Source organism: Podarcis cretensis (assembly GCF_951804945.1).
Source record: "Podarcis cretensis genome assembly, chromosome: 2".
NCBI lineage: Eukaryota > Metazoa > Chordata > Lepidosauria > Squamata > Lacertidae > Podarcis > Podarcis cretensis.
The window spans coordinates 14,950,205-14,974,318 of record NC_137171.1 but is presented as its reverse complement, the minus strand read 5'-3'; the positions used below and the strand labels follow the sequence as shown (position 1 = coordinate 14,974,318).

Genomic DNA, 24,114 nt, shown 5'->3' with positions numbered 1-24,114 from the left:
GTAAGATATATTACTACTTATTTGTCATTTATAGATAGAAGAATATATAGCTTTTTGTTTCCCATAAAAGGACAAGAGGAAATGGGTGTATCTTTTGTGATTGGTTCTAGCAAACAGCCAATAGGAATTTCAACCAGGCTGATTGGACAGAGGCAGCCACAGGAGGAGCAAGGGGGCTGGATTAAGGAAATATAAGTGCTGGCCAGAATGGCAGGAGGCCAGGCCAGAGCTTGGTAACCATATACCACTGTGCCTCATATTTATTTGTCTGACAAATAAATTATTATTTTAATTTCTCTATTGCTGCGTTGAAAATTTCATTCCAGCTAAGCGTTAACCACAAGCAGGGTGCTACAAGATTACGAGTCTACCGCTCTCAACCACTACACCACACTGCCCCCCAGGGTATCTGGCCTTTGAGCATCAACAGAAACAAAACAAAGGCATGGACTGGGAGTGGTTACAGCCAGTACACAGAAGAGACATAATTTTGCAAAAACGCTTCCCAGCTGGACCAACCGGACTAACAGCAAAAATAATTTTTCATTGCAACAGCACATTGCATAAGGAATTTGTAGGAACGTGCCGCTGGAGGGAGGGCAGAGGTGCTAGCCACTTGACAAAAAAGTCCATTTTCTTAATCATTCCAAAGAAATGGGCTGTCATTTTTGTAACATGAACTAAGCTGGGAAGACAGCGGGTGAATTTGCAGCCAGAGATAAATTGTCTGCAGTCGGAACGTCCTCGTGCCCCCGGACCGTTCCTGCTGTCAATAGGGCAAATGAAATTTCAATTCCATGCAAAAGCTGTCTCAACAGGACTCTGGCCTTGTAAGAAAAGAGAAATCTACAAAGCGGGGGGCGAGAGATTGTAAGTGGATCGCGAAATGAAGGCTGGCATTCGGTCGGCCTCAAAAGCGAACATGCTTCCCCTTATTGACATCGATTATATGGATTTTAGGAAGGGCTGTCTTTATTCTTCCAAACTGCTCTGAATCATATCAAGATGAATGATTTCTCTTTTTGGTAAAGGAGCCAGTATCCTTTTGTAACCATATTTTCTCTGTTATATCCTGGTGGTGAAAAGAACATGGAGCAGCCCAGAGCAGCTGGGGATACAAATAATAAAATTATTATACAGTTTCTATGAAGTCCCTTTATAATAAACAAAATAACATACTTCTTCACACACATTGGCCAGTTAAACTAAGGTGGAATCCAGACGCATATAAAAAAGTGTGAAAATGCTTTTTTTTTTAAAAAAAAGTTTTAAAAAATATATTGAATTTGCCATAAGCTCGCCATCTAGTGTCAGATTTGTAAAATGCACTTAGGTAAAGGTAAAGGTACCCCTGCCCGTACGGGCCAGTCTTGACAGACTCTGGGGTTGTGCGCCCATCTCACTTAAGAGGCCAGGGGCCAGCGCTGTCCGGAGACACTTCCGGGTCACGTGGCCAGCGTGACATCGCTGCTCTGGCGAGTCAGAGCCGCACACGGAAATGCCGTTTACCTTCCCGCTGGTAAGCGGTCCCTATTTATCTACTTGCACCCGGAGGTGCTTTCGAACTGCTAGGTTGGCAGGCGCTGGGACCGAGCAGCGGGAGTGCACCCCGCCGCAGGGATTCGAACCGCTGACCTTTCGATCGGCAAGCCCTAGGCGCTGAGGCTTTAACCCACAGCGCCACCTGCGTCCCTTAAAATGCACTTAAAACACACTAAACACGGTACTTGTTGGGAAAGATGGAGGGCACAAGGAGAAGGGGGCGACAGAGGACGAGATGGTTGGATAGTGTTTTCGAGGTTACCAGCATGAGTCTGACCAAGCTGCGGGGGGCAGTGGAGGACAGGAGTGCCTGGCGTTCTCTGGTCCATGGGGTCACGAAGAGTCGGACACGACTAAACGACTAAACAACAACAAAGCTGAATTTACTGCTGCAAGATGCCGTGAAGAGAACCAACTTGGATGTTTTTCAAAGAGAATAAGACCAGTTCATGGAAGTTAACCCTAGTAGTCATGATGGCTGTATTGTCTCCAGTATCACTGTCCATGTGGAACTTAATAATAATAATAATAATTTTATCATTTATACCCCGCCAATTGGCTGGGTTGATTCTAGTATTACAAGAGGCAAAGGGAAAACCACTTTCTCCATTTTCCCCACACCTTGCATAATCCCTGCTTATTTAACTTATATGCAGAATTCATCATGCGAAAGGCTGGGCTGGATGAATCCCTAGCTAGAATAAAGATTGCTGGAAGAAATATCAACAACCTCAGATATGCAGATGACACAACCTTGATGGCAGAAAGTGAGGAGGAATTAAAGAACCTTTTATTGAGGGTGAAAGAGGAGAGCGCAAAATATGGTCTGAAGCTCAACATCAAAAAAACCAAGATCATGGCCACTGGGCCCATCACCCCCTGGCAAATAGAAGGGGAGGAAATGGAGGCAGTGAGAGATTTTACTTTCTTGGGCTCCATGATCACTGCAGATGGTGACAGCAGTCACGAAATTAAAAGACGCCTGCTTCTTGGGAGAAAAGCAATGACAAACCTAGACATCACCTTGCCAACAAAGGTCCGTATAGTTAAAGCCATGGTTTTCCCAGTAGTGATGTATGGAAGTGAGAGCTGGACCATAAAGAAGGCCAATCGCGGAAGAATTGATGCCTTTGAATTATGGTGCTGGAGGAGACTCTTGAGAGTCCCATGGACTGCAAGAAGATCAAACCTATCCATTCTGAAGGAAATGAGCCCATTGTGCTTACTGGAAGGACAGATCCTGAAGCTGAGGCTCCAATACTTTGCCTACCGCACGAGAAGAGAAGACTCCCTGGAAAAGACCCTGATGTTGGGAAAGATGGAGGGCACAAGGAGAAGGGGACGACAGAGGACGAGATGGTTGGACAGTGTTCTCGAAGCTACCAGCATGAGTTTGACCAAACTGCGGGAGGCAGTGGAAGACAGGAGTGCCTGGCGTGCTCTGGTCCAGGGGGTCATGAAGAGTTAGACACGACTAAACGATTAAACAACAACAACACCATGTCCCTCAACTGAAAAGCGTCAAAAGTTTGTATCTTTCCTCATATGGGGGTTGCTCCAGCCCTTGGTCATTTTGATTCCAAAGCAAAACATTTGCTCATATTAGAAGGAATATATCTACCCTCAGGCAAAACCCAGCCCAGCCAAGACCAAATATTCTGGGGAAATGCAACAGGAACTGAAATGCCCAATGGCTGTGAGTCTTGCTGTTATGTAAACAGCAACATTGTCTTGAGATCCCATTTCTTAAAGTAATGCGTTCTAGCAAAAGACCTGAAATATACTCAGAGTCACAAAGTGATTTCATGCTCTTTATTCAGCTCATAGTGGTGAGGAGGAATGAATGAAAGTCCCCTCAAAGTATCTGCTTTATATACATTATTTACACAATGGGCTGCACATGATTGGCTAATTCTGGAATTCTACTGTAAGCCAATCAGGTTGTGGATTCACTTCTATCTGGAGCATGATTGGGTGGTTCCTGCCAACCAATCATACTGCTGCATTGTTCTAGGACCAATCAGACTGCTGCATTCTGAATCCTATTGTTCTAGGACCAGCGGGAAGGTAAACGGCGTTTCCGTGTGCGGCTCTGGCTCGCCAGAGCAGCGATGTCACGCTGGCCACGTGACCCGGAAGTGTCTCCGGACAGCGCTGGCCCCTGGCCTCTTAAGTGAGATGGGCGCACAACCCCAGAGTCTGTCAAGACTGGCCCGTACGGGCAGGGGTACCTTTACCTTTACCTTTAAGGGAAAGTGGGACATTCTGGGATCAAATCAGAAACCGGGTTAGCTTCTGTAAATCTGGGACTGTCCCTGGGACACTTGAAAAGTCTGCGAGTCGAGACCCTACTGCTCACAGTCTAGTTCAGGCTTTTTCAACCTCGGCCCTCCAGATGTTTTGAGACGACAATTCCCATCATCCCTGACCACTGGTCCTGCTAGCTAGGGATCATGGGAGTTGTAGGCCAAAAACATCTGGAGGGCCAAGGTTGAGGAAGCCTGGTCTAGTTGGTTTTGCATAGATGACGGCAGACTTAAACCTCGAGAACACCATCATTGCTACCTTAGCTGCCAGCGTTCACAGTCACTGGGCGCCGCAAGCGATGGGCCTCTGAACTGGCTTCCTCTCTGCCCTTCCCCTGCATTGCATACGCATGTTAATGCAGTGCTTCCTGCTGGCCATACAACACCACAGATCCATTCCTATTTATTGTCTGGCGTTCCTCTTGCTAAAAAGAGTCGTTGCAAATTTGGCACCGTGCATATGCAATCTGACTTCAGATTTGAGAGAAAAGGCGCTTGGAGCCCTCTCGTGGCCAGAGAGAGAAGAGTGGTTTCTCACTTAGTCCTTCCTGAAAACAGGAGGAGCTGTCGACGTTCTTCCATGGCATGCTCCTAGGAGTCTAGAGTCTATGTGCAAGGCTGGGCATGGGCAGAGATACAGAGTCTGTCGGCTGGTCTTTCTCCTTCTCCGAAGGTTCTGCATCATAGCTGCCCCTGAGAATAGCCAGTCGTTCCGCAAAGGTCTTTGGGTCGTGGTGAAGGACAAAGGAATAAAGCACAAAGGCCAGGACTGCACCAGCCAGTGGCCCCACCCAGAATATCTGCAGGGACAAAGAGAAGAAACAGTTCATAGAATTATAGAATCATAGAATCATAGAAGAGTTGGAAGAGACCACAAGGGCCATCGAGTCCAACCCCCTGCCAAGCATGAAACACCATCAGAGCACTTCTGACATATGGTTGTCAAGCCTCTGCTTAAAGACCTCCTAAGAAGGAGACTCCACCACACTCCTTGGCAGCAAATTCCACTGTCGAACAGCTCTTACTGTCAGGAAGTTCTTCCTAATGTTTAGGTGGAATCTTCTTTCTTGTAGTTTGGATCCATTGCTCCGTGTCCGCTTCTCTGGAGCAGCAGAAAACAACCTTTCTCCCTCCTCTATGTGACATCCTTTTATATATTTGAAGTTTGTGCTGATGGGAGGCTAGAGGAGGCTGCAGTTCATTTACCCAAAAGATCACTTGTTTCCACTTCATAGGGGTAGAAAAGAATCATAATGAAAGGAAGGGGCCCTGATCCAGGGAAATTAGGCCACATTCATCCCATACATTTAACTGTTTTTGCAGAGGAATTTTTTGAAATCGACCCTCAAGTACAGCCAAAGGCAGTACTGTATATACAATCTTGCGAAAGTGAAAGCACCTCTGTATTTTGGAATTGTTAAATTTTGCAAATAGGGTGCCGGAGTGTCAAATGACCAGGTGGACAATAATCATACCATGGATAAAATTTCCTTATTGTGGCCAGATTATTCTGTCGCTCAATATCATATGGGCTCTCCTATATAGGTTCTGTGAGGAGAATCGGGGCCTCTTTTAGGCCTTGGGCCATCCCAGGTGGTGGTTGAATCTCCACCCCATGGACACAATCCCCGCTCCCTTCTGGCTTCAAGGTAACAGGGGCAAAAGGGTCAGAAAGGAGGCGACTTACCCATTGCTTTGTAAAATTCCTGACTACAACTGAACGGCCAAAGGATTTGGCTGGATTCATGGAACAGGTGGTGTAGTAATGCTAGGAAGGAGAAATGGGAAAAGATGTGTCTGGACAAGCATATTTTGCAGGGTTCATCCTCTCCCCTTCTCTGAATCTCCATTAAGTGAAGGGCAACAGATGTACCACTTCGAGCTGCAATAATTTTGGAGAAAACAAACATGCCAAGAGCTCAGGTATGGAGATCCTGCAGCCCTCCAGATATTGGTGAGGCTGATGGGAGCTAGATTCTCACAAACAACTTGAAGGGCCACAGGTTCCCCATCCCTGCTATAGCAGATCCCCGGATCCAGATTTCTACAAGTCACCTACAGTCAGGGCTCATCCACAATTACGTTTTGCCCTATGCTTTCTAGGCATAGGTGTGTGTTTCTTTTTGTGTTGTCGTCGCCCCCCCCGCGCTTTCCCCTATGAAAATCCATTCTTTAATGCTAAATCGGAGCAAACAGCTGTTCAGGTTCCCCACGGATTACCATTTGTTCCAATTTAGAGATAAAGAGTGGGTGTTCAAAGGGAAAATGCTGGACACAACACTTTAAAGCTTGGACCTGAGCCTAGGAATGTGGCAGAATAGGAAGTCCGGATGAGCCCTTACTCATTAGGACTGGATTCATCAGAAGCAGTGCCGGATTTACGTACAAGCTAAACAAGCTGTAGCTTAGGGCCCCACTTTCTTGGGGCCCGCAAAAAATGTAAAGGGAAAAAAACCTGGATGTACATTTCCAAAATATAAGATAAAAAACAAATAAAATAAAACCTACAAGCAGCAACAGTGTTTTGTGTTGTGTAGGGTCCTGTGATGTAAGTAATGGGCTCTGCCTGCTAGCCTGCTCCCTAAAATATCACTGGTTTGCTCTTTTCTATATACAGTCATACCTCATGTTACGTTTGCTTCAGGTTGTGCGTTCTCAGGTTGCGTCCCACGGCGACCCGGAAGTACCAGAAAGGGTTACTTCTGGGTTTCGCCGCTCACGCATGCGCAGATGTGCAAAATGATGTCACGTGCATGCGCAGAAGCAGTGAATTGCAACCCGCACGTGCGCAGACGCGGGTTGCGTTCTTTTCAGGTTGCGAACAGGCCTCCGGAACGGATCCCGTTTGCAACCAGAGGTACCACTGTACAGGGTGCCTACATTCTGCATGGACTGGTTGCATGGCAACCTATGCAAACGGCTTTAGATACCTGTTAGGTCCATAAATTACCATATAGCATATATTCAACACAAAAACCAGTGACAATTTGTTGTTGACGAAGGACAGCTGGACATATAAAGGGCCCCATTACCTTCAGTAGCTTAGGGCCTCGTCAAAACTAAATCCAGCCCTAATCAGAAGACCCCTCTGTAGGTTACCCACCTCGTGACTGACTTCTGAGAATGGAGTAGGTTAGGCTACTGGCAGAATTGCTGCTGTGCTTCCCTTCTCTTGTAATCAATGGGCTCACATTAGTTCTGCACATGTATGGAAGATCCACACGCTGCAATCTGTGGTGTTCTCTGCACTCTTTGCGTAAGGTGCTCACCAGGATCTCACCCATTAGAGAGTTAACCCATATCTAGATTATGTCTATAAGTTCTCAGTCGGGGAGGCCCATAATACTAATGATCATAGGATTTGGGGGCTCATTCTTACTGCCACTCGGGCGCCATGGGGTGGGTGTGAAGATGCCTTGGGCCTGCCTGCTGCCACTATTCCCCCAATAAAATGAAACAACAAAACAAAATTGCCATTTACCACTGCCTCTGTGTATAAACCAATCCCTCCAGTAAACCTGGGCGGTTTGTCAGAAAATTAACACGTTTCCTATTTAAACTTGGGTGGTACTGTGGGTTAAACCACAGAACCTAGGACTTGCCGATCAGAAGGTTGGCGGTTCGAATCCCCGCGACGGGGTGAGCTCCCGTTGCTCGGTCCCTGCTCCTGCCAACCTAGCAGTTCAAAAGCAGGTCAAAGTGCAAGTAGATAAATAGGTACCGCTCCAGCGGGAAGGTAAACGGCGTTTCCGTGCGCTGCTCTGGTTTGCCAGAAGTGGCTTAGTCCTGCCGGCCACATGAGCCGGAAGCTGTACGCCGGCTCCCTCGGCCAATAAAGCGAGATGAACGCCGCAACCCCAGAGTCAGCCACGACTGGACCTAATGGTCAGGGGTCCCTTTACCTTTACCTAACACCTTGCTTCTAAAGAGCATTCAGTTCTTTAATGAGCACCTAGTTAAACATAACTTTCCCTTCTGATTTTTATTTTGCATTGGACAGGAGTACTCTGTGTAATTTGAGCATCTCCTTCCAGCATTCTACAGATTAGTTGGTCATCAGCAAGAGCTACTTCTTCCTTTGCTCATCAGATCCCCTGTAGTTTTTAAACTGCCTCAGGTCCTCCACTTACCCCAATTAAGTGTCCCAGGGCAACGGAGACACCGATCATGATAGCTGGAGAACCTTTGTTTTGGCTGCTATCGGTGGACACAAGATAGCTTAGAACCAACTGCAATGTCAAAATGAGCTCAATGGACACAGCTTGTCCGGATGAGACGTTGACCCTCACCTGGGGAGGAGGAAAGAGGAAATAGTGAAAGAGCTTTCATGGGACCACGGTATACCATCACCAAAGCTGCCAATCTCTTAGATTTATGGAATTAAGATTGCCAGAAGAAATATCAACAACCTCAGATATGCAGATGAGACAACATTGATGGCAGAAAGTGAGGAGGAATTAAAGAACCTTTTAATGAGGGTGAAAGAAGAGAGCGCAAAATATGGTTTGAAGCTCAACATCAAAAAAAAAACGAAGATCATGGCCACTGGGCCCATCACCTCCTGGCAAATAGAAGGGGAAGAAATGGAGGTGAGAAATTTTACTTTCTTGGGCTCCATGATCACTGCAGATGGTGACAGCAGCCACGAAATTAAAAGACGCCTGCTTCTTGGGAGAAGGGCAATGACAGGCCTAGACAGCATCTTAAAAAGCAGAGACATCACCTTGCTGACAAAGATCCATATAGTTAAAGCTATGGTTTTCCCAGTAGTGATGTATGGAAGTGAGAGCTGGACCATAAATACACACATCTGTATATTAAGGTATGGTGATGTAACTATATTCTTTCTTTCTTTTCCTTCCTTCCTTTTCTCACCTTTCTTCTCTTTTTATGAATGACATTCTTCTAATGAAATTTTTTTTAAAAAAAAAAGAGTAACAGAAACATCCCAGGTACAGACTGGCTGTTTTAGATAGGCCTTGCCTGATCCTTGCCTTTCCTGACGATGGCAAACATTCAGAAGACAGAAACGGAGACAGACGTACCGTACTGGTGCCTAAACTTCCTCGGATGTCCTCAGGAGTCACCTCGTAAAGGACAGCTGCTCCGACAATGCCTCCGACCATCTGGGCAAGTATATAGCAGGCTGCCCTCGCCAACGATATGCGAGAGCCAAGCAGGAAGGCCAAGGTCACTGCTGGGTTGAGGTGGGATCCGCTGGCATGCCAGGCGATCTGGACAGCGGTGGCTGCGGCCAAGTTGAAGGTGATGGCAGTCTGCAGGACAGAGGGCTTCTCTGGCCAATTCAACTCTGAGCCCAGGCCGAAGAAGACAAAGATGGCTGTGGCCAGGATTTCTGCAAAGACAGCCCGGTAAAAAGCCACCATCCGCAGTTCCCTCCACATCCTGAAAAGAGGTTGGAAGACAGCTCTGTGTGTGGATTCTGCCTCGCCTCTTGATTCCTTTCCTGATGCTCAAGCACTAAGAAAACGAGTGTTTGCAACATACTGGGCTGGACCAGGAAACTTCAGGTTTATATCACAGCAGCCTTTATTTTCCCACCTCTCTGTATGGCACCGCCCACATTCCTGAAGGGATGGAGATGTTGGGAAATTTATGGGCTGCTGGCTCCTCCTTTGGAAACACAGGGAGAGGCAACACAACACATTTCATTCTGTACTTGTAAGGAATCAAACTTTTAGGGTGGCAGTGCCTACTTGGAAACTCCCTGCCTATTGACAGCCAGTAGGCACCTTCTGAACTCGGCACCTCCTTAAAATCCTTCCTTACATTTAATTGGTTAAGAAGGGTTGCTGAATAATGGTTTAAAATTAAGGATGCAAAAAGGGAAAGGTATGGGGAAGTCCGGGAAAAGAGGGTTATGGAAATAAGGTTAAGAAAATATGAGTTTTTGTGTTTGTTTTTATGTTGTTTTTGTTTATGTTAAAAAATTTGGAAATTAATAAAAAATTTATTTAAAATCCTTCCGTTCAGGCAAAAGCCAATCCAGACGTGCTAAAAAGTTCACATGGGTTTTAATTTCGTTTCAGCTGACTATCGATTTCAGTTCCGCTTCTAATGTTTTAAACACCCTGTCTTCAGCTGCCGCTTATTGATAATTTAAATGATTCATTCTCCTTGTAAACCACAGGGAGGTTTTATTGCAGATATAATTTTTTGCGGAATAAAGAAAAGAAAGCTTTTCCTGGAGAGGGAACAGCAGGGGAGATTGCTGAGAGACTCGCCTAAACAGAAAGGTCTGTGTGTGAGCATCATTTTGTGTGTGTGTGTGTGTGTGTGTGTGAGAGAGAGAGAGAGAGAGAGAGAGAGAGAGAATGTTGATGAGAACCAGGAAGCCTCCACATCTCACCTCAGCATATATGTTTTTCTTATAATTATAAAACGATTTATATGCTGCTGTCTCATAAAATATCACTGTGCTAGTATACAGGAATATAAAACCATGAAAACATTAAGAGCTGCACAGAGCAATCGCGAAGCAAACATTGTCTCTCTCACACTTGTCAAAATAGCCGCCATTGTGAAGAATCCTCTAGTTCTTGATTCATTTCCCAACTGACACACTCCGTGGCCCCGTCCCTGGTGCTTTCAACACACCAGAAATAAATGCTTGGCGATACTGAAGACAGCACAACAGATACAGCGCCTGTTCGAAAAAGGTTTTTTTAAAAAATAAAAAGAAATAAATATTGAAGGTCACACACATCTCCAGTTTTGATAAAAGAGCCATTACAGCCATGTCATTGAATGGCTGGTGGGCTGCGTCATAAAGAAGAGGTTTTACAGCTGCAAAGGATGTACCTGCTACTGGCAAGGCAGCCTGCCCTTGCTAGAGATTAGCACAGTGTGAGAGGGGAGAGGGGCAGTCGCCCTGCCCTGCCCCGTGGCCAAAAAAATAGACACCCGTGGCTGCTACCTCTTTCACAGAGGAGTCTGCCTGTCTACTCAGGTCAGCCGAAGAGGCCATCTTGTGTCCCTGGACACTGTCTGAAGAGCAGGTCAGACCGGTACTACACACACACACACACACAGCGTATTTTTCGCTCTATAGGACGCACCCGACCATGGGACGGGTTTTAGAGGGGGAGAACAAGAAAAAAAATTCTCCCCCTCTCTGCTCAGCGCCCCGTCAGCGAAGCAGCAGGAGAAACGGAGCCGCTTCCATTTCTTCTCCTGCTTGGCTGAAGGGGCGCTGCACAGCTCTCCCTCTCTGCTGAAGCCGGGAGAGTCTTGTTCTCCTGGCTTTAGCGAAAGGAACCTGAAGACTGCGGACTGCAGCAGGAACTCACGCTGCTCTCCGCAGGCTTCAGGCGGCTATCCCTGGAGCCTGGAGAGCGAGAGTAAAGGGGTCCCTTCTCGCCCTCCAGCCCTCAGCGAAAGCAACACGAAGCCTCCAGAGCGCAGAGGGAGCGCTCCCTCTGCGCTTTGGAGGCTTTGCGTTGCTGTCGATGAAGCCAAGGAGCCTGCATTCGCTCCATAGGATGCACACACATTTCCCCTTCATTTTTGGAGGGGAAAAAGTGCATCCTATAGAGCGAAAAATACGGTATATTATTATTAAAAAAATAATTTTTATTAAATGATTTTATGTTACAAAAAACAATACAACCATACTACCACTAAATATAATTAAGAAATAAAAATTACATACATCAATATTTAGTTTGTTATTTGTTATTTACCGTCTTATCTCCTCCCAAACATTCCATACAAAAACACACATATGTGCAGACACCCACACACCCACACACAAAATGATAATAATGAAAGTAAATATTTCCCCCCCTTTTATCTTACAAAATTTTTTCTTCGACTTTGACTTCCTGTCAAGTCCCTTTGCATATATTTTATCTTACAATCAAATGTACATAAAACAATAAACTTTTCTATATGAATTTTCCAATACATTCTGAAAACATAAAAAATCCTTAATTGTTGTCCACCTCCTTTTAGTTCCTTTATCACTCGAATGCTAGCACGGAGTCAAAACTATTATTGTATTTTTGAGCATATCTTTTATAACCATCCCATTTTTCTGCAAATTTTTTGCTTTGAGTTTACTCAAAGCAATGCACTATATATTTAAAGCAGTTATCATACCACTTTAAACAGTCATGGCTCTCCCCCCCCCCCAAGAATTCTGGGAACTGTAGTTTTGCTAAAGGTGCTAAGAGTTGTTAGGAGACCCCTGTGTGCCTAGCTTGATATAAATACCTCTATGGTATGGAAGTGAGAGCTGGACCATAAAGAAGGCTGATCGCCGAAGAATTGATGCTTTTGAATTATGGTGCTGGAGGAGACTCTTGAGAGTCCCATGGACTGCAAGAAGATCAAACCTCTCCATTCTGAAGGAAATCAGCTCTGAGTGCTCACTGGAAGGACAGATCGTGAAGCTGAGGCTCCAATACTTTGGCCACCTCATGAGAAGAGAAGACTCCCTGGAAAAGACCCTGATGTTGGGAAGGATTGAGGGCACAAGGAGAAGGGGACGACAGAGGACGAGATGGTTGGACAGTGTTCTCGAAGCTACCAGCATGAGTTTGACCAAACTGCGGGAGGCAGTGGAAGACAGGAGTGCCTGGCGTTCTCTGGTCCATGGGGTCATGACACGACTAAACGACTAAACAAAAACAACAACAAACTTAATTCTCTCCTCTTAGGCAAAGATTATACGACAAGATGGCTGGTAGCCAGATTCTGCACCCAGATTTGTAGGCACAGATCATCCTCTAGAATAAAATAGCTTACTAGGGAAATGCTGAAGTTGCCCTTTGGGGCGCCTCAGGGTCAATTTTTTATGGTAGCCCAAATCTCAGTTGTACGGGTGTATGTATATATCTGAATTTTAACTCATGAGCTATTGCTGCAATCTGCTCCGATTGTATATTTTATCTTTATGAACGCTGTTTTTATTGTGTTATGTTATGTGAGCTGGTCTTTGACCGTAATAAATTATCTATCTATCTAGATAAATAGGTACTGCTGCGTCGGGAAGGTAAACAGTGCTTCTGTGCGCTCTGGTTTCCATCACAGTGTTGAATTGCACCAGAAGTGGTTTAGTCATGCTGGCCGCATGACCCAGAAAGCTGTCTGTGGACAAACGCCAGCTCCCTCAGCCTGAAAGCGAGATGAGTGCTGCAACCCCATAGTCGTCTTTGACTGGACTTCACCACTCAGGGGTCCTTTACCTTTTACCTTTTCTAAATACCTCTATGGAATGTCTCCTGCCATCTCCAAGTGGTTTATATCTCACCATGTTGTTCATAGTTCATTTTGTTTATTATCGTTATAGCCCATATTTTTCTCTTCCATCTGACCTCTAATTCTTTGCTGTCGAGATCTGTAATGTTGGCAAGAGTTGAACAAAGAGAGCCCTTCTTCTTACTTGATGGTTAGATTGTAAAGCTGGGTGGGTGGCCACTATTGTTGAAACTCCACATGTTTTACACGTTGAATTTATTCCACAAATTCATTTGCCAGATGTAATGGGGGTTACAGAACAAATCCAACTTTGACCAAAGTTGGGCCACCTAGCTGAAATACCTTTAGTGCTTGCTTAAGAATGAAAACAATCTTCTAAAGAAGGAATGGTTGACGCAATTCCAAAAATTGTTGACTGCAGGCTATGCCGGGCTGATGTGGGTTAGGAATCTAACATCTGAAGGTCCACAAGTACTCCATCTTTGGTGTAGACCAGGGGTCAGCAAACCTATTCAGCAGGGAGCCGGTCCACTGTCCCTCAGACCTTGTGGGGGGCTGGACTATATTTCGGGGGGGGGGGGGATGAACGAATTCCTATGCCCCACAAATAACCCAGAGATACATTTTAAATAAAAGCACTCATTCTACTCATGTCAAAACACCAGGCAGGCCCCACAAATAACCCAGAGATGCATTTTAAATAAAAGGACACATTCTATGCATGTAAAAACAACGCTGATTCCCGGACCATCCACGGGCTGGATTTAGAAGGCAATTGGGCTGGATCCGGCCCCCGGGCCTTAGTTTTCCTACCCATGGTGTTGACTAATATGTCCCATATATCCCCCATGCTAGCAGCTCAGCTACCACACCAGCTCATTTGTATGAGATATTGTTGCACCGATACAGTTTGTAACTTTGTTGTGCAGAATTAGCCATTCCCATATATTGGGAACACCTCTCACCCCACAAAGGGCTTATCCGATTTATACATTGTCAACAGGAAACCTACTGGAGAGCAGCAGGCTTAGACAATCCCAGTAAGAACAGCTTAAAATGTGAGAGCAAATACCTGCTGACATAAGCCTCTCTCCCCCTTACCACCCTTCCTTAGGGTAATAAAAAGCCATTCTGAGTTTTGCATCCTCCATATGCAAACGATCTAGCAGCTTATTTAATTACTCCAGCACAGAGTTGGGATGCACATCGACTATCAAGGTTGTCTCACTTCCACCTACAGCATTTTAAAAATGTATATCAGGCAGTTTGTCCACTCCGCAGTTTTTTCGGGTCATGTGGCCAGCATGACTAAGCCGCTTCTGGCGCAACAGAACACCGACACCAGAGCAGCACACGGAAACGCTTCCCGCCGGAGTGGTACCTATTTATCTACTTGCACTGGCGTGCTTTCAAACTGCTAGGTTAGCAGGAGCAGGGACCGAGCAATGGGAGCTCACCCCATTGCGGGGATTCAAACCGCGACCTTTTGATCGGCAAGCCCAAGGCTCAGTGGTTTAGACCACAGCACCACCCGTGTCCCACAGAAAAATGTAATTAGATGCACACACACACACACACACACACACATATATATGGAAAAATTGGAAACTGGGGGGAGGGGAAGTCCAAGGGTTCTAAGTAATCCCCGGAGTGTAACAATTGAAAACGATGTGAATGTATAAAAACACTGTTAAAAAATTAAAGTAAAATATTTTTTAAAAAATGAGTGGTCACCTTCAAAGGTAGCCCCACTTAGAGCACATTTCAGTAGTCCAAGCGGGAGATAACCAGAGTATGCACCACTCAGGCAAGACAGTCCGCAGGCAGATAGGGTCTCAGCCTACGTACCAGATGGAGCTGGTAAACAGCTGCCCTGGACATAGATTTGACCTGTGCCTCCATGGACATCTGTGAGTCCAAAATGACTCCCAGGCTGTGCATCTGGTCTTTCAAGGTCGGGACCTTACAGACTTTGGGTAAGTGCCAGGGACCCCTGGAATCTTGCACCCCTCAGAGATTGAGGTGTTGTGCAAGACTTTGGTGTGCAGTGCAGCCTCAGTCCTTGCACAGAGACAGGATGTAGAAGGAATGTCACCTCTCCATGCAACGTGACAAAGTCAATTTACAAACCCGCAGTGTGAGAAACGCAAACACACAAGGCTTAATGAGCCAGGATGTGAAACTGAGAGATGACATTTCAGGGCTGCAAGGTTATTCAACACCAGAACCTAAGCAGCTAACAGAAGAGGACCTGCTCCGTGGAAGCGTTAGAAGTTGCTTTCTAGTGAGTCATACCTTTGGCTCACCTGGCTCAGTGTTGCATGCAATGACAAACATGGCAGCTCTCCATGATTTATGGCAGGGACTCTCTCTCTCTTAGCCAGACTTAGCACCTTCTGCATCGAAATCCACTATGTGGAATACTGCAGACTTCTTACAGCAGCTAGATTAAATGTCCTTGACTCTGCGATATTGTGGGGAAGGTACAGGGGAGTACCATACGCCCAGAGAACCTGTCATTGTGCTATCGGTGTGGTTGAGTCCACCGAACACATTCTCTTGACTTGCCCTTCTTATGCAGAGCTTAGACAAAACTTTATAGACCCACTCCCATGTCAACTTAGCTTCCTACCCGGAGAAAACCAGGTTTTACACTTGCTGAATAATGTTACTAGAGCTATACCTTTCTTGGTGGCCAAATTTCTTTTTTTAGCCTTTAAGCGTCGCAAGACCATAATTGACTGTATTGATATGGGGCTATCTGTTTAGCCCTTTTTAGTGTTGGCTAAGCTCTAAAAGCTTTCTGGATGTTCTAACTGTGTATTGACAAATGTATTTGTATTTTCTTCTTCTTCTGACTGACGGTCGAATAAAAAGGTTGAGTTGAGTTACTGCACCTTCTGCATCCAACACAGATGCTCTACCACTGAGCTATGGCCATAGCTGTCAACTTACAGATTTGAAAATAAGGGACCAGCAGCCTCGAAAATAAGGGATCCGCAGCCAAAATAAGGGATTTTCTGAGCACAGGTATGTTCAACTTCTGAGCCCCTCTGAGCCAAAGGCAGAAAGCCCAGCCAGCAGCCAAACGAAGCCTCAAGTGGTGGTTCCCACAGCGCAGCAACCCGGCAAAGGGGGTGCAGCAAGGAAAACCACTGTCACCTCTCCGCTGGGAAGCACTGAGCAAAGGCGAGTCCCCAGGCAACGTGGCTGATTTGATCGGCACAAGGCATGCAAGCTCCACCCCCCAGTCGTTCTTAGACTCCTTATTGGGTGAGCAACGCAGCCAAGCAACACAGTTGGAGCCTCCCTCCTCCCTGGCCGGCAGGGAGGGAGGGAGAGGAGCTGCTTCCTTTGAAACCCGGGAAATTTAAGGGACATCATCAATAAGGGACAGCAGCGGGAAACGGTGCTGGGATAAGGGACTTTCCCGCCAAATAAGGGACGGTTGACAGCTATGGCTATGGCCCTTCTCCATATCACTGTCAATAATCAATAATCACCATCACCAAGTTGGACTACCTATGGAGGCAACTATCCAACATTTCAGTTGTGCAGTCTGTCATCCTCAGACCCAGAGAACAACAACAGGAAGAAATTGCATAACTTGGGTTTTGTTTGTTTTTTAATGCTAAAGGAGAACTCTGCACATCTACTCCAAAAGTGCCTTCTCCAGAGTGACCCTATGAGCCAATCCTCAGTTTCCAGCCCACTCTGATTGACTCCATTCAGCACAAAGAGTGAGAAGACTGCTCAGTGATGAAAAGGTTCCCTGTCATGCTGAACCAGGCAGAGGGCCTTCTCGGTCGTGGCGCCCACCCTGTGGAATGCCATCCCACCCAATGTCAAAGAGATAAACAACTATCTGACATTTAGAAGACGTCTAGGGAAGTTTTTAATGACTGATGTTTTAATGTATTTTAAATCTTTGTTGGAAGCCGCACAGAGCGGCTGGGGAAACCCAGCCAGATGGGCGGGGTATTATTATTATTATTATTATTATTATTATTATTAATAATAATAATAATAATAATAATAATAATGTTGTAGTTGTAGTTGTAGTTGTAGTTGTAGTTGTAGTTGTTGTAGTTGTAGTTGTAGTTGTAGTTGTTGTTGTAGTTGTAGTTGTAGTTGTAGTTGTTGTTGTTATTATTATTATTATTATTATTATTATTATTATTATTACTATATCATTATGTGGGCTCTAGGATGCTGGAGACGGGGTCCCTGTTACAGTAATGGGTCTTCTGCCTTTAGCTTGTTCTTGTGGCTACTTTTGTTTTCCTATCCAGTTGGGTGTCCTAGGCGTAACCAAGTAAGTACCTGTTTCTTACAAGAAATGCTCCATATTATTAAGGAAAAAGGCTACTAAGATGGCGGCGCGTGCAGACGCTGCGACTGAGAGCTCCATGGAGAGGAGGCGGGGTTTGTTAGGACGAATTATGTAGATTTTTTCAATTTCGTTGTTCTGCATGGGACAATGACAATAAAGATTATCGTATCGTATCGAGGACAGACTGATGGAAAAGGGGTAATCTGGGCATCACTTTCTTGCCCAGGGAAATACCGAATCAAAGATAGCCGTAATTCTGAATAGGTCCTTCCCATTTCAAAACCTAAGACAGCCCCTTTGGGGAGATTAATGTTCATCAAGAAGGCTGAGGGACCAGAATCTGGCAACAATATCACTATAATGTCCCCTCACAGTGCTACAGCTGCCAGTGTTCCCTGGGAAGAGGGATTAATTGATAATTAATTAATTGATTGATACAGTTCTGGGAACTCTCAGAGCCCTTAACAAGCTACACTTCCCAGAATTCTTTAGAGCAAGCAATGACTGTTTAAATTGGCAGGATACTGCTTTACATGTAAAATGTAGTTGTAGTCTAACTTTTATAGTCAGCTTTGTGCCAGCAAATCAGAACGAATGTTGAATAACTAGGTTGTCTACAGTAGCCCTTACCTAACTACACCCCCCCACACACTTTTTAAAAAAGTGGATTTGTTGTGACCGAGTGCTTTGACCCGCTTTAATTTAATTTAATCTAAATTTCTGGTGTGTGATTGAATCCCGCCCACTAAATACTGACGGTCTGGAGGTGACCTAAATTGGAATGGGGAGCTGATTATAAGGTTGTGTGCTGCTTATTTGGTCACCTAATCAAGTTTTGAATTTGCACATTAGCAACCCACTAGGGATTATAACATAAACAGAAGGCCCACCGGTTTCCTTTGCTGATCATCTTTAGGGGGGCTGATGTGCAACAGGGCTTTCCCCCTTTTCTCCCGCAGTGAGTGCCCCTTGCCACACCCCAGATCTGCTCCACAGGGTTGAGGGAGAACAGATTTAGGGCAGCAGGAAAAGGGGAGAATTCCATTTCACAAGGAGCAATCAGAACGTTCACCTTAGCACTGTGATGGATTTTAATTGGTTATAAACATGAGTTCCTAGAAATATGCTGGAATCCTTATGCAAATACGTTACAAAGCTAAATGTAAATATATTTTGCCGGCAAGATCCTAACAGACAATGCCTAGAGCTGGTAGCTCAATTTTGGTTTAACATGGATTGCCTTCCACAACTAATTTCGAGTCTATTCAGTCGATGGTGATGATGGAATAGGACGTCCTTAATTTCATCAGAGAAATGTTGAAGGGTATGGTGTTAGATAGTTATCGCCTTATCACTAATACAGTGGTACCTTGGGTTATGAACTTAATTTGTTCAAAAGGTCCGTTCTTAACCCAAAACCGTTCTTAACCTGAGGCGCGCTTTCGCCAATGAGGCCTCCCACCGCCGCGCGATTTCTGTTCTCATCCTGGGGCAAAGTTCTCAACCCGAGGTACTACTTCCGGGTTAGCGGAGTTTGTAACCCAAAGCATTTGTAACCTGAAATGTTTGTAACCCGTATAGTGGAACCTCGGTTCTCAAACGCCTTGGTACTCAAACATTTCGGCTCCTGAACGCTGAAAATATGGAAGTAAGTGTTCCGGTTTTTGAACGTTTTTTGGAAGCCGAACGTCCGATGCGGTTGTCAGCTATTGTTTTTTGGGTGCCTGCGCCAATCAGAAGCTGTACCTTGGTTTTCAAATGTTTTGGAAGTCGAATGGACTTCCAGAACGGATTACAGTGGTACCTCAGGTTAAGAACTTAATTCGTTCTGGAGGTCTGTTCTTAACCTGAAACTGTTCTTAAGCTGAAGCACCACTTTAGCTAATGGGGCCTCCTGCTGCCGCCGGAGCACAATTTCTGTTCTCATCCTGAAGCAAAGTTCTTAACCCGAGGTAATATTTCTGGGTTAGCCGAGACTGTAACCTGAAGTGTATGTAACCCGAGGTACCACTGTATGTTCGAGAACCAAGGTACCACTGTATCCCTTTTTAATGCAAGGTACTTCTCCTCCTCCTCCACCCCCTCCTCTGTTTGTCTGTTGTCTGTCTGTCTGTCTTTCTGTCTGTCTGTCTGTCAGCCTGCCTGCCTGCCTCCCCCCCTCCCTCATGCAGACAGCCCAGAGGAGCACCCTAGGGAGCACACGGGTGGGTTGGCTCCTATCTACTCCAAGCCAGAGTGCAAGAGGCACACCCTGGGCCTCCAGCCTAGGCAGGCACCAGCCTAGACCTAGGTATGCCTCTGTCTGCACCTGACCAAGGAAAGAATTCGCCCCACCTTCCACTTTGGTAAGCATCAGTGGGTAGGCAATCAGGTGCAATCTTGTCTCTGCTTCTCCCTAGGAACTGTTTGGGATGTCCATAAAAGATGCAATATTTGGGGGGATGGGGGAAGGTTTGCAGAAGTCCAGAATGAGTTCCCCAAACTTTCAGGACATGCGCATAAACATTTGACATTTACGTTACCGAACTGTGTTAGACGTTAAATGATGAGATGCAAAGGCATATTAGGCCATTTTAGATGTAGCAGAGGTGTATTGGCATGCATTTATGAAATACTGATGGAAGTGGAATCTAAGTGTAATAAATTCAAGATGCAATGGGGAAAGATATTAAAATCAGTTTCTCAGATTGGGGAAAAAAATGGAAATATATTTATAAAGTGGGATTAATGGATACATTGAATGTGGCATTTAAAGAAAGCGTTTGTAAGATAATCTCACAGTGGGTACTGCGAGCCGGCAAAGGTTGAATGAAATGTACAGACACAAATGTAATGTATGTTTGAGATGTAGGAAAAAGATGAAAGAGGCTGATTTTCTCCACCGTATTTCGTGGAGCTGGAAAGTTGCAAAACCATTTGGAATGAGAATTACTGACAAAATGTTACAGAAGATAAATCTGTTTTTTCTCCAAGAGCAATACTTCTGAATTATATATATATATATATATATGATGATTGAAAGTATGATCACAGCTGCAAAGAGGGTTTTGCCCCAAACTGGAAAAAATCTAATGCTGCTGAGTCCTGACACAGAACGTCAGCATCCAATATCCCATATTATTTTCAGATAATGAACACAGCAGCTGTACACATGCCATCAGATAGAGAAAATGGGTTGAAATGGTGGGGGAAATGTATGGGTTTTAGGAAAGGACCTACAGAACTGTGTGAGACATCAAATATTATACATTTTATGTGAATTTTCTTTCTCTCTCATCTTGAGTTTGATTTAGATAGCTAAAGGATGTTGTAAAGAATCATTTGAAAATGTGGATGTGTTCAGTCTGCATATTTAACTCAAAGGCTTTTGCAATAATTCGCCATATTTTGGTTGACCCTCATAAAATATATTGCCAATCTATGGGGTTTGGAGCTTCTTATAGACCTGCATGGCTGCCTTTGTATGATATTATATTATAAAGGTAAGGTATTTTACCTTTTTTACATCTTAAAAAGCAGAGACATCACCTTGCCGACAAAGATCCGTATAGTTAAAGCTATGGTTTTCCCAGTGGTGATGTATGGAAGTGAGAGCTGGACCGTAAAGAAGGCTGATCGCCGAAGAATTGATGCTTTTGAATTATGGTGCTGGAGGAGACTCTTGAGAGTCCCATGGACTGCAAGAAGATCAAACCTCTCCATTCTGAAGGAAATCAGCCCTGAGTGCTCACTGGAAGGACAGATTGTGAAGCTGAGGCTCCAATACTTTGGCCACCTCATGAGAAGAGAAGACTCCCTGGAAAAGACCCTGATGTTGGGAAGGATTGAGGGCACAAGAAGGGGACGACAGAGGACGAGATGGTTGGATAGTGTTCTCGAAGCTACCAGCATGAGTTTGACCAAACTGTGGGAGGCAGTGGAAGACAGGAGTGCCTGGCGTGCTCTGGTCCAGGGGGTCACGAAAAGTCGGACACGACTAAATGACTAAACAACAAAACATTATATGATATATGATAATAATTTAAAACTACCCTTGATGAAATTTCTTCTTCCACAAAATTACTAAAGGAGTTTTGTCTACCTAGGTGTTTGAGAAGCACAACAACCCAATGGTTCCCAACAGGGTGCCAACTTGAATAAAATATTGGGGAGGGGGCAGGTAAGTCCCACTTGGCATAACAGATCACATGACACAGTGCACCCACACCGTTTGAATGGCAGTGTCCATCAACTTGGGGGGGGGGTGGAGAGGTTCCAGCCATCTCAAATATTCTTTTGGGGGGCCGAAGGGACCTTGGCCCCTAGGAGTTAGCTCCTAGGGTTCCCAAATTTCCCCATGTGTGGACCACTTGAAAATTGCTGAGGATCGCAGCAGACCATTTTTTTCTGCCTGCTATAGCAATTGTAGATGCTGTATGTTTTTTAATTGCATTTTTATTGCCTCCTCCATTTCTTCTACTGGATTTTATTGGATTGCAATGTGAGTTCTATGGTAAGTGTTCTTCACAGATTCACTGAAAATCACCCAAATGAAGCTCACAGACCACTGGTGGTCTGTTGAGGACCACAGTTTGGGAACCATGACCAATGCCAGATTTACATATAAGCTAAACAAGCTATAGCTTAGGGTCCCACGCTTTTGGGCCCCCCAAAAAATTAGAAGGGAAAAAACCTGGATGTACATTTCCAAAATACAGTGGTACCTCGGGTTACATACGCTTCAGGTTACATACGCTTCAGGTTACAGACTCTGCTAACCCAGAAATAGTACCTCGGATTAAGAACTTTGCTTTAGGATGAGAACAGAAATCGTGCGGTAGCAGCAGGAGGCCCCATTAGCTAAAGTGGTGCTTCAGGTTAAGAACAGTTTCAGATTAAGAACGGACCTCCGGAACGAATTAAGTACTTAACCCAAGGTACCACTGTATAAGATAAAAAACAAATAAAATAAAACCTACATACAGCAACAGTGTTTTGGGTTGTGTTGGCTCCTTTGATGTAAGTAATGGGCCCCGCCTGCTAGCCTGCTCCCTAAAATATCACTGGTTTGCTTATTTCTATACACAGTGGGACAGAGGGACACAGGCAGCACCGTGGTCTAAACCACATAGCCTCTTGGGCTCGCTGATCAGAAGGTTGGCGGTTCGGATCCCCGTGACGGGGTGAGCTCCTGCCCACCTAGCAGTTCCGGATCCCAGCTCCTGCCCACCTAGCAGTTCGAAAGCATGCAAAAAATGCAAGTAGATAAATAGGTACAGCTCCGATGGGAAGGTAAACAGTGTTTCTGTGCGCTGCTCTGGTTTCACCAGAAGCAGCTCAGTCATGCTGGCCACATGACCTGGAAAAACTGTGGACAAACGCCGGCTCCCTTGGCCTGTAAAGCGAGATGAGCACTGCAACCCCAGAGTCGTTCACGACTGGACTTAACTGTCAGGGGTCCTTTACCTTTATATACAGTGGTACCTTGGTTCTCAAACTTAATCCATTCCGGAAGTCTGTTCCAAAACCAAAGCTTTCCAATTAATAATTATTTCACTATTAATATACTTCTTCTTAATTTGTATTTCACTATTAATGTACTTCTTCTTAATTGTATTTCAGTTCAACAATTGCTTTGATAAAATAAATCTTTTGTTATGTGCAAATGGCTTTAGATACCTATTAGGTCCATAAATTACCATATGGCATATATTCAACACAAAAAACAGCGACAATTTGTTGGTGACAAAGGACAGCTGGACATAGAAATGGCCCTATTACCTTCAGTAGCTTAGGGCCTCATCAAACCTAAATCCGGCCCTGACCGTGACATAGCCAATCTGCAAAGAGGACCAGACAGTTACTTTCAACATCTAGCATTGTCTCAAGTAGGAACCAAGAGGTGGGGAGATTCAAGAAAAGAACCTTGAATTGTTTACAGAATGACAGGTGGAGCAGGAATCACTTTTGCTCTGCTTACTTGACCTCCTTTACGAAGAGGAAATAGAACAGAAAATCCCCAACTCATGCAATCATGGGCACATGGGTTCGATAGGGTTGAACTATTTTATTTAAGGAGGGAGGGAGCAGGAAATTATGTACTTGCTCTTCTTATTGACTAGCGTTTATTTGTAAAGAAAAGAAACGCAATCGTTTCTAGCTCACCCAACTTTTTAAAGCTGTACAAATACCATTGAAAGTAACAACGGCTGTGTACGGACCATTCATTTAAAGCACATGTGGTTGTTGTCGTTTAGTCGTTTAGTCGTGTCCGACTCTTCGTGACCCCCTGGACCAGAGCACGCCAGGCACTCCTGTCTTCCACTGCCTCCCGCAGTTTGGTCAAACTCATGCTGGTAGCTTCGAGAAAACTGTCCAACCATCTCGTCCTCTGTCGTCCCCTTCTCCTTGTGCCCTCCATCTTTCCCAACATCAGGGTCTTTTCCAGGGAGTCTTCTCTTCTCATGAGGTGGCCAAAGTATTGGAGTCTCAGCTTCAGGATCTGTCCTTCCAGTGAGCACTCAGGGCTGATTTCCTTAAGAATGGAGAGGTTTGATCTTCTTGCAGTCCATGGGAGCACATGAGCACACGGGAAAGCGCATGACGACCCCCAAAGGACATTGGGAGCCACAGTTTGTTAGGGGTACTGGGGATTGCAGCTCTAAACTACAGTCTTCAAGATCCTTTGGGAAAGTGGGAAATGTGGTTTGTCAAGGGTTCTGGGAATTGTCA

The 24,114-nt window shown here is 45.1% G+C and overlaps 1 protein-coding gene and 1 long non-coding RNA gene across 3 annotated transcripts in view; one reads left to right on the top strand and one right to left on the bottom strand.

The window, feature by feature from the left end:
- LOC307210505 overlaps positions 1-24,114 on the top strand; it is a 349,261-nt gene that overhangs the window by 135,996 nt on the left and 189,151 nt on the right. The gene's annotated exons all lie outside the window — the stretch shown is intronic.
- Positions 376-9,429, bottom strand: LOC307210495 (aquaporin-6-like). Of its 2 annotated transcripts, XR_013836028.1 has the most exons (5): positions 8,894-9,429; positions 7,979-8,137; positions 5,536-5,616; positions 4,387-4,648; positions 376-1,108 (listed from the first exon to the last, which is right to left on the bottom strand). XR_013836028.1 is itself a non-coding variant. In XM_079966432.1 (4 exons), exons 1-4 carry the CDS (start codon positions 9,251-9,253, stop codon positions 4,448-4,450), a joined length of 801 nt encoding a protein of 266 aa, XP_079822558.1. In that variant the 5' UTR covers positions 9,254-9,429; the 3' UTR covers positions 3,732-4,447. The 2 variants fall into 2 exon arrangements, 1 of the variants encoding a protein (XP_079822558.1); XM_079966432.1 differs by lacking the exon at positions 376-1,108 and having other exon boundaries at positions 3,732-4,648.

What these genes read in the sequence shown, in the direction of transcription:
- LOC307210495 (XM_079966432.1), bottom strand. Translation starts at nt 9,253, where the DNA reads ATGTGGAGGGAACTGCGGATGGTGGCTTTTTACCGGGCTGTCTTTGCA. An exon ending in GAAGTTTAGGCACCAGTACG is followed by an intron (nt 8,138 to 8,893) that starts GTACGTCTGTCT and finishes CCTCCTCCCCAG; the next exon opens with GTGAGGGTCAACGTCTCATC. An exon ending in GGAATTTTACAAAGCAATGG is followed by an intron (nt 4,649 to 5,535) that starts GTAAGTCGCCTC and finishes TTGTCCCTGCAG; the next exon opens with ATATTCTGGGTGGGGCCACT.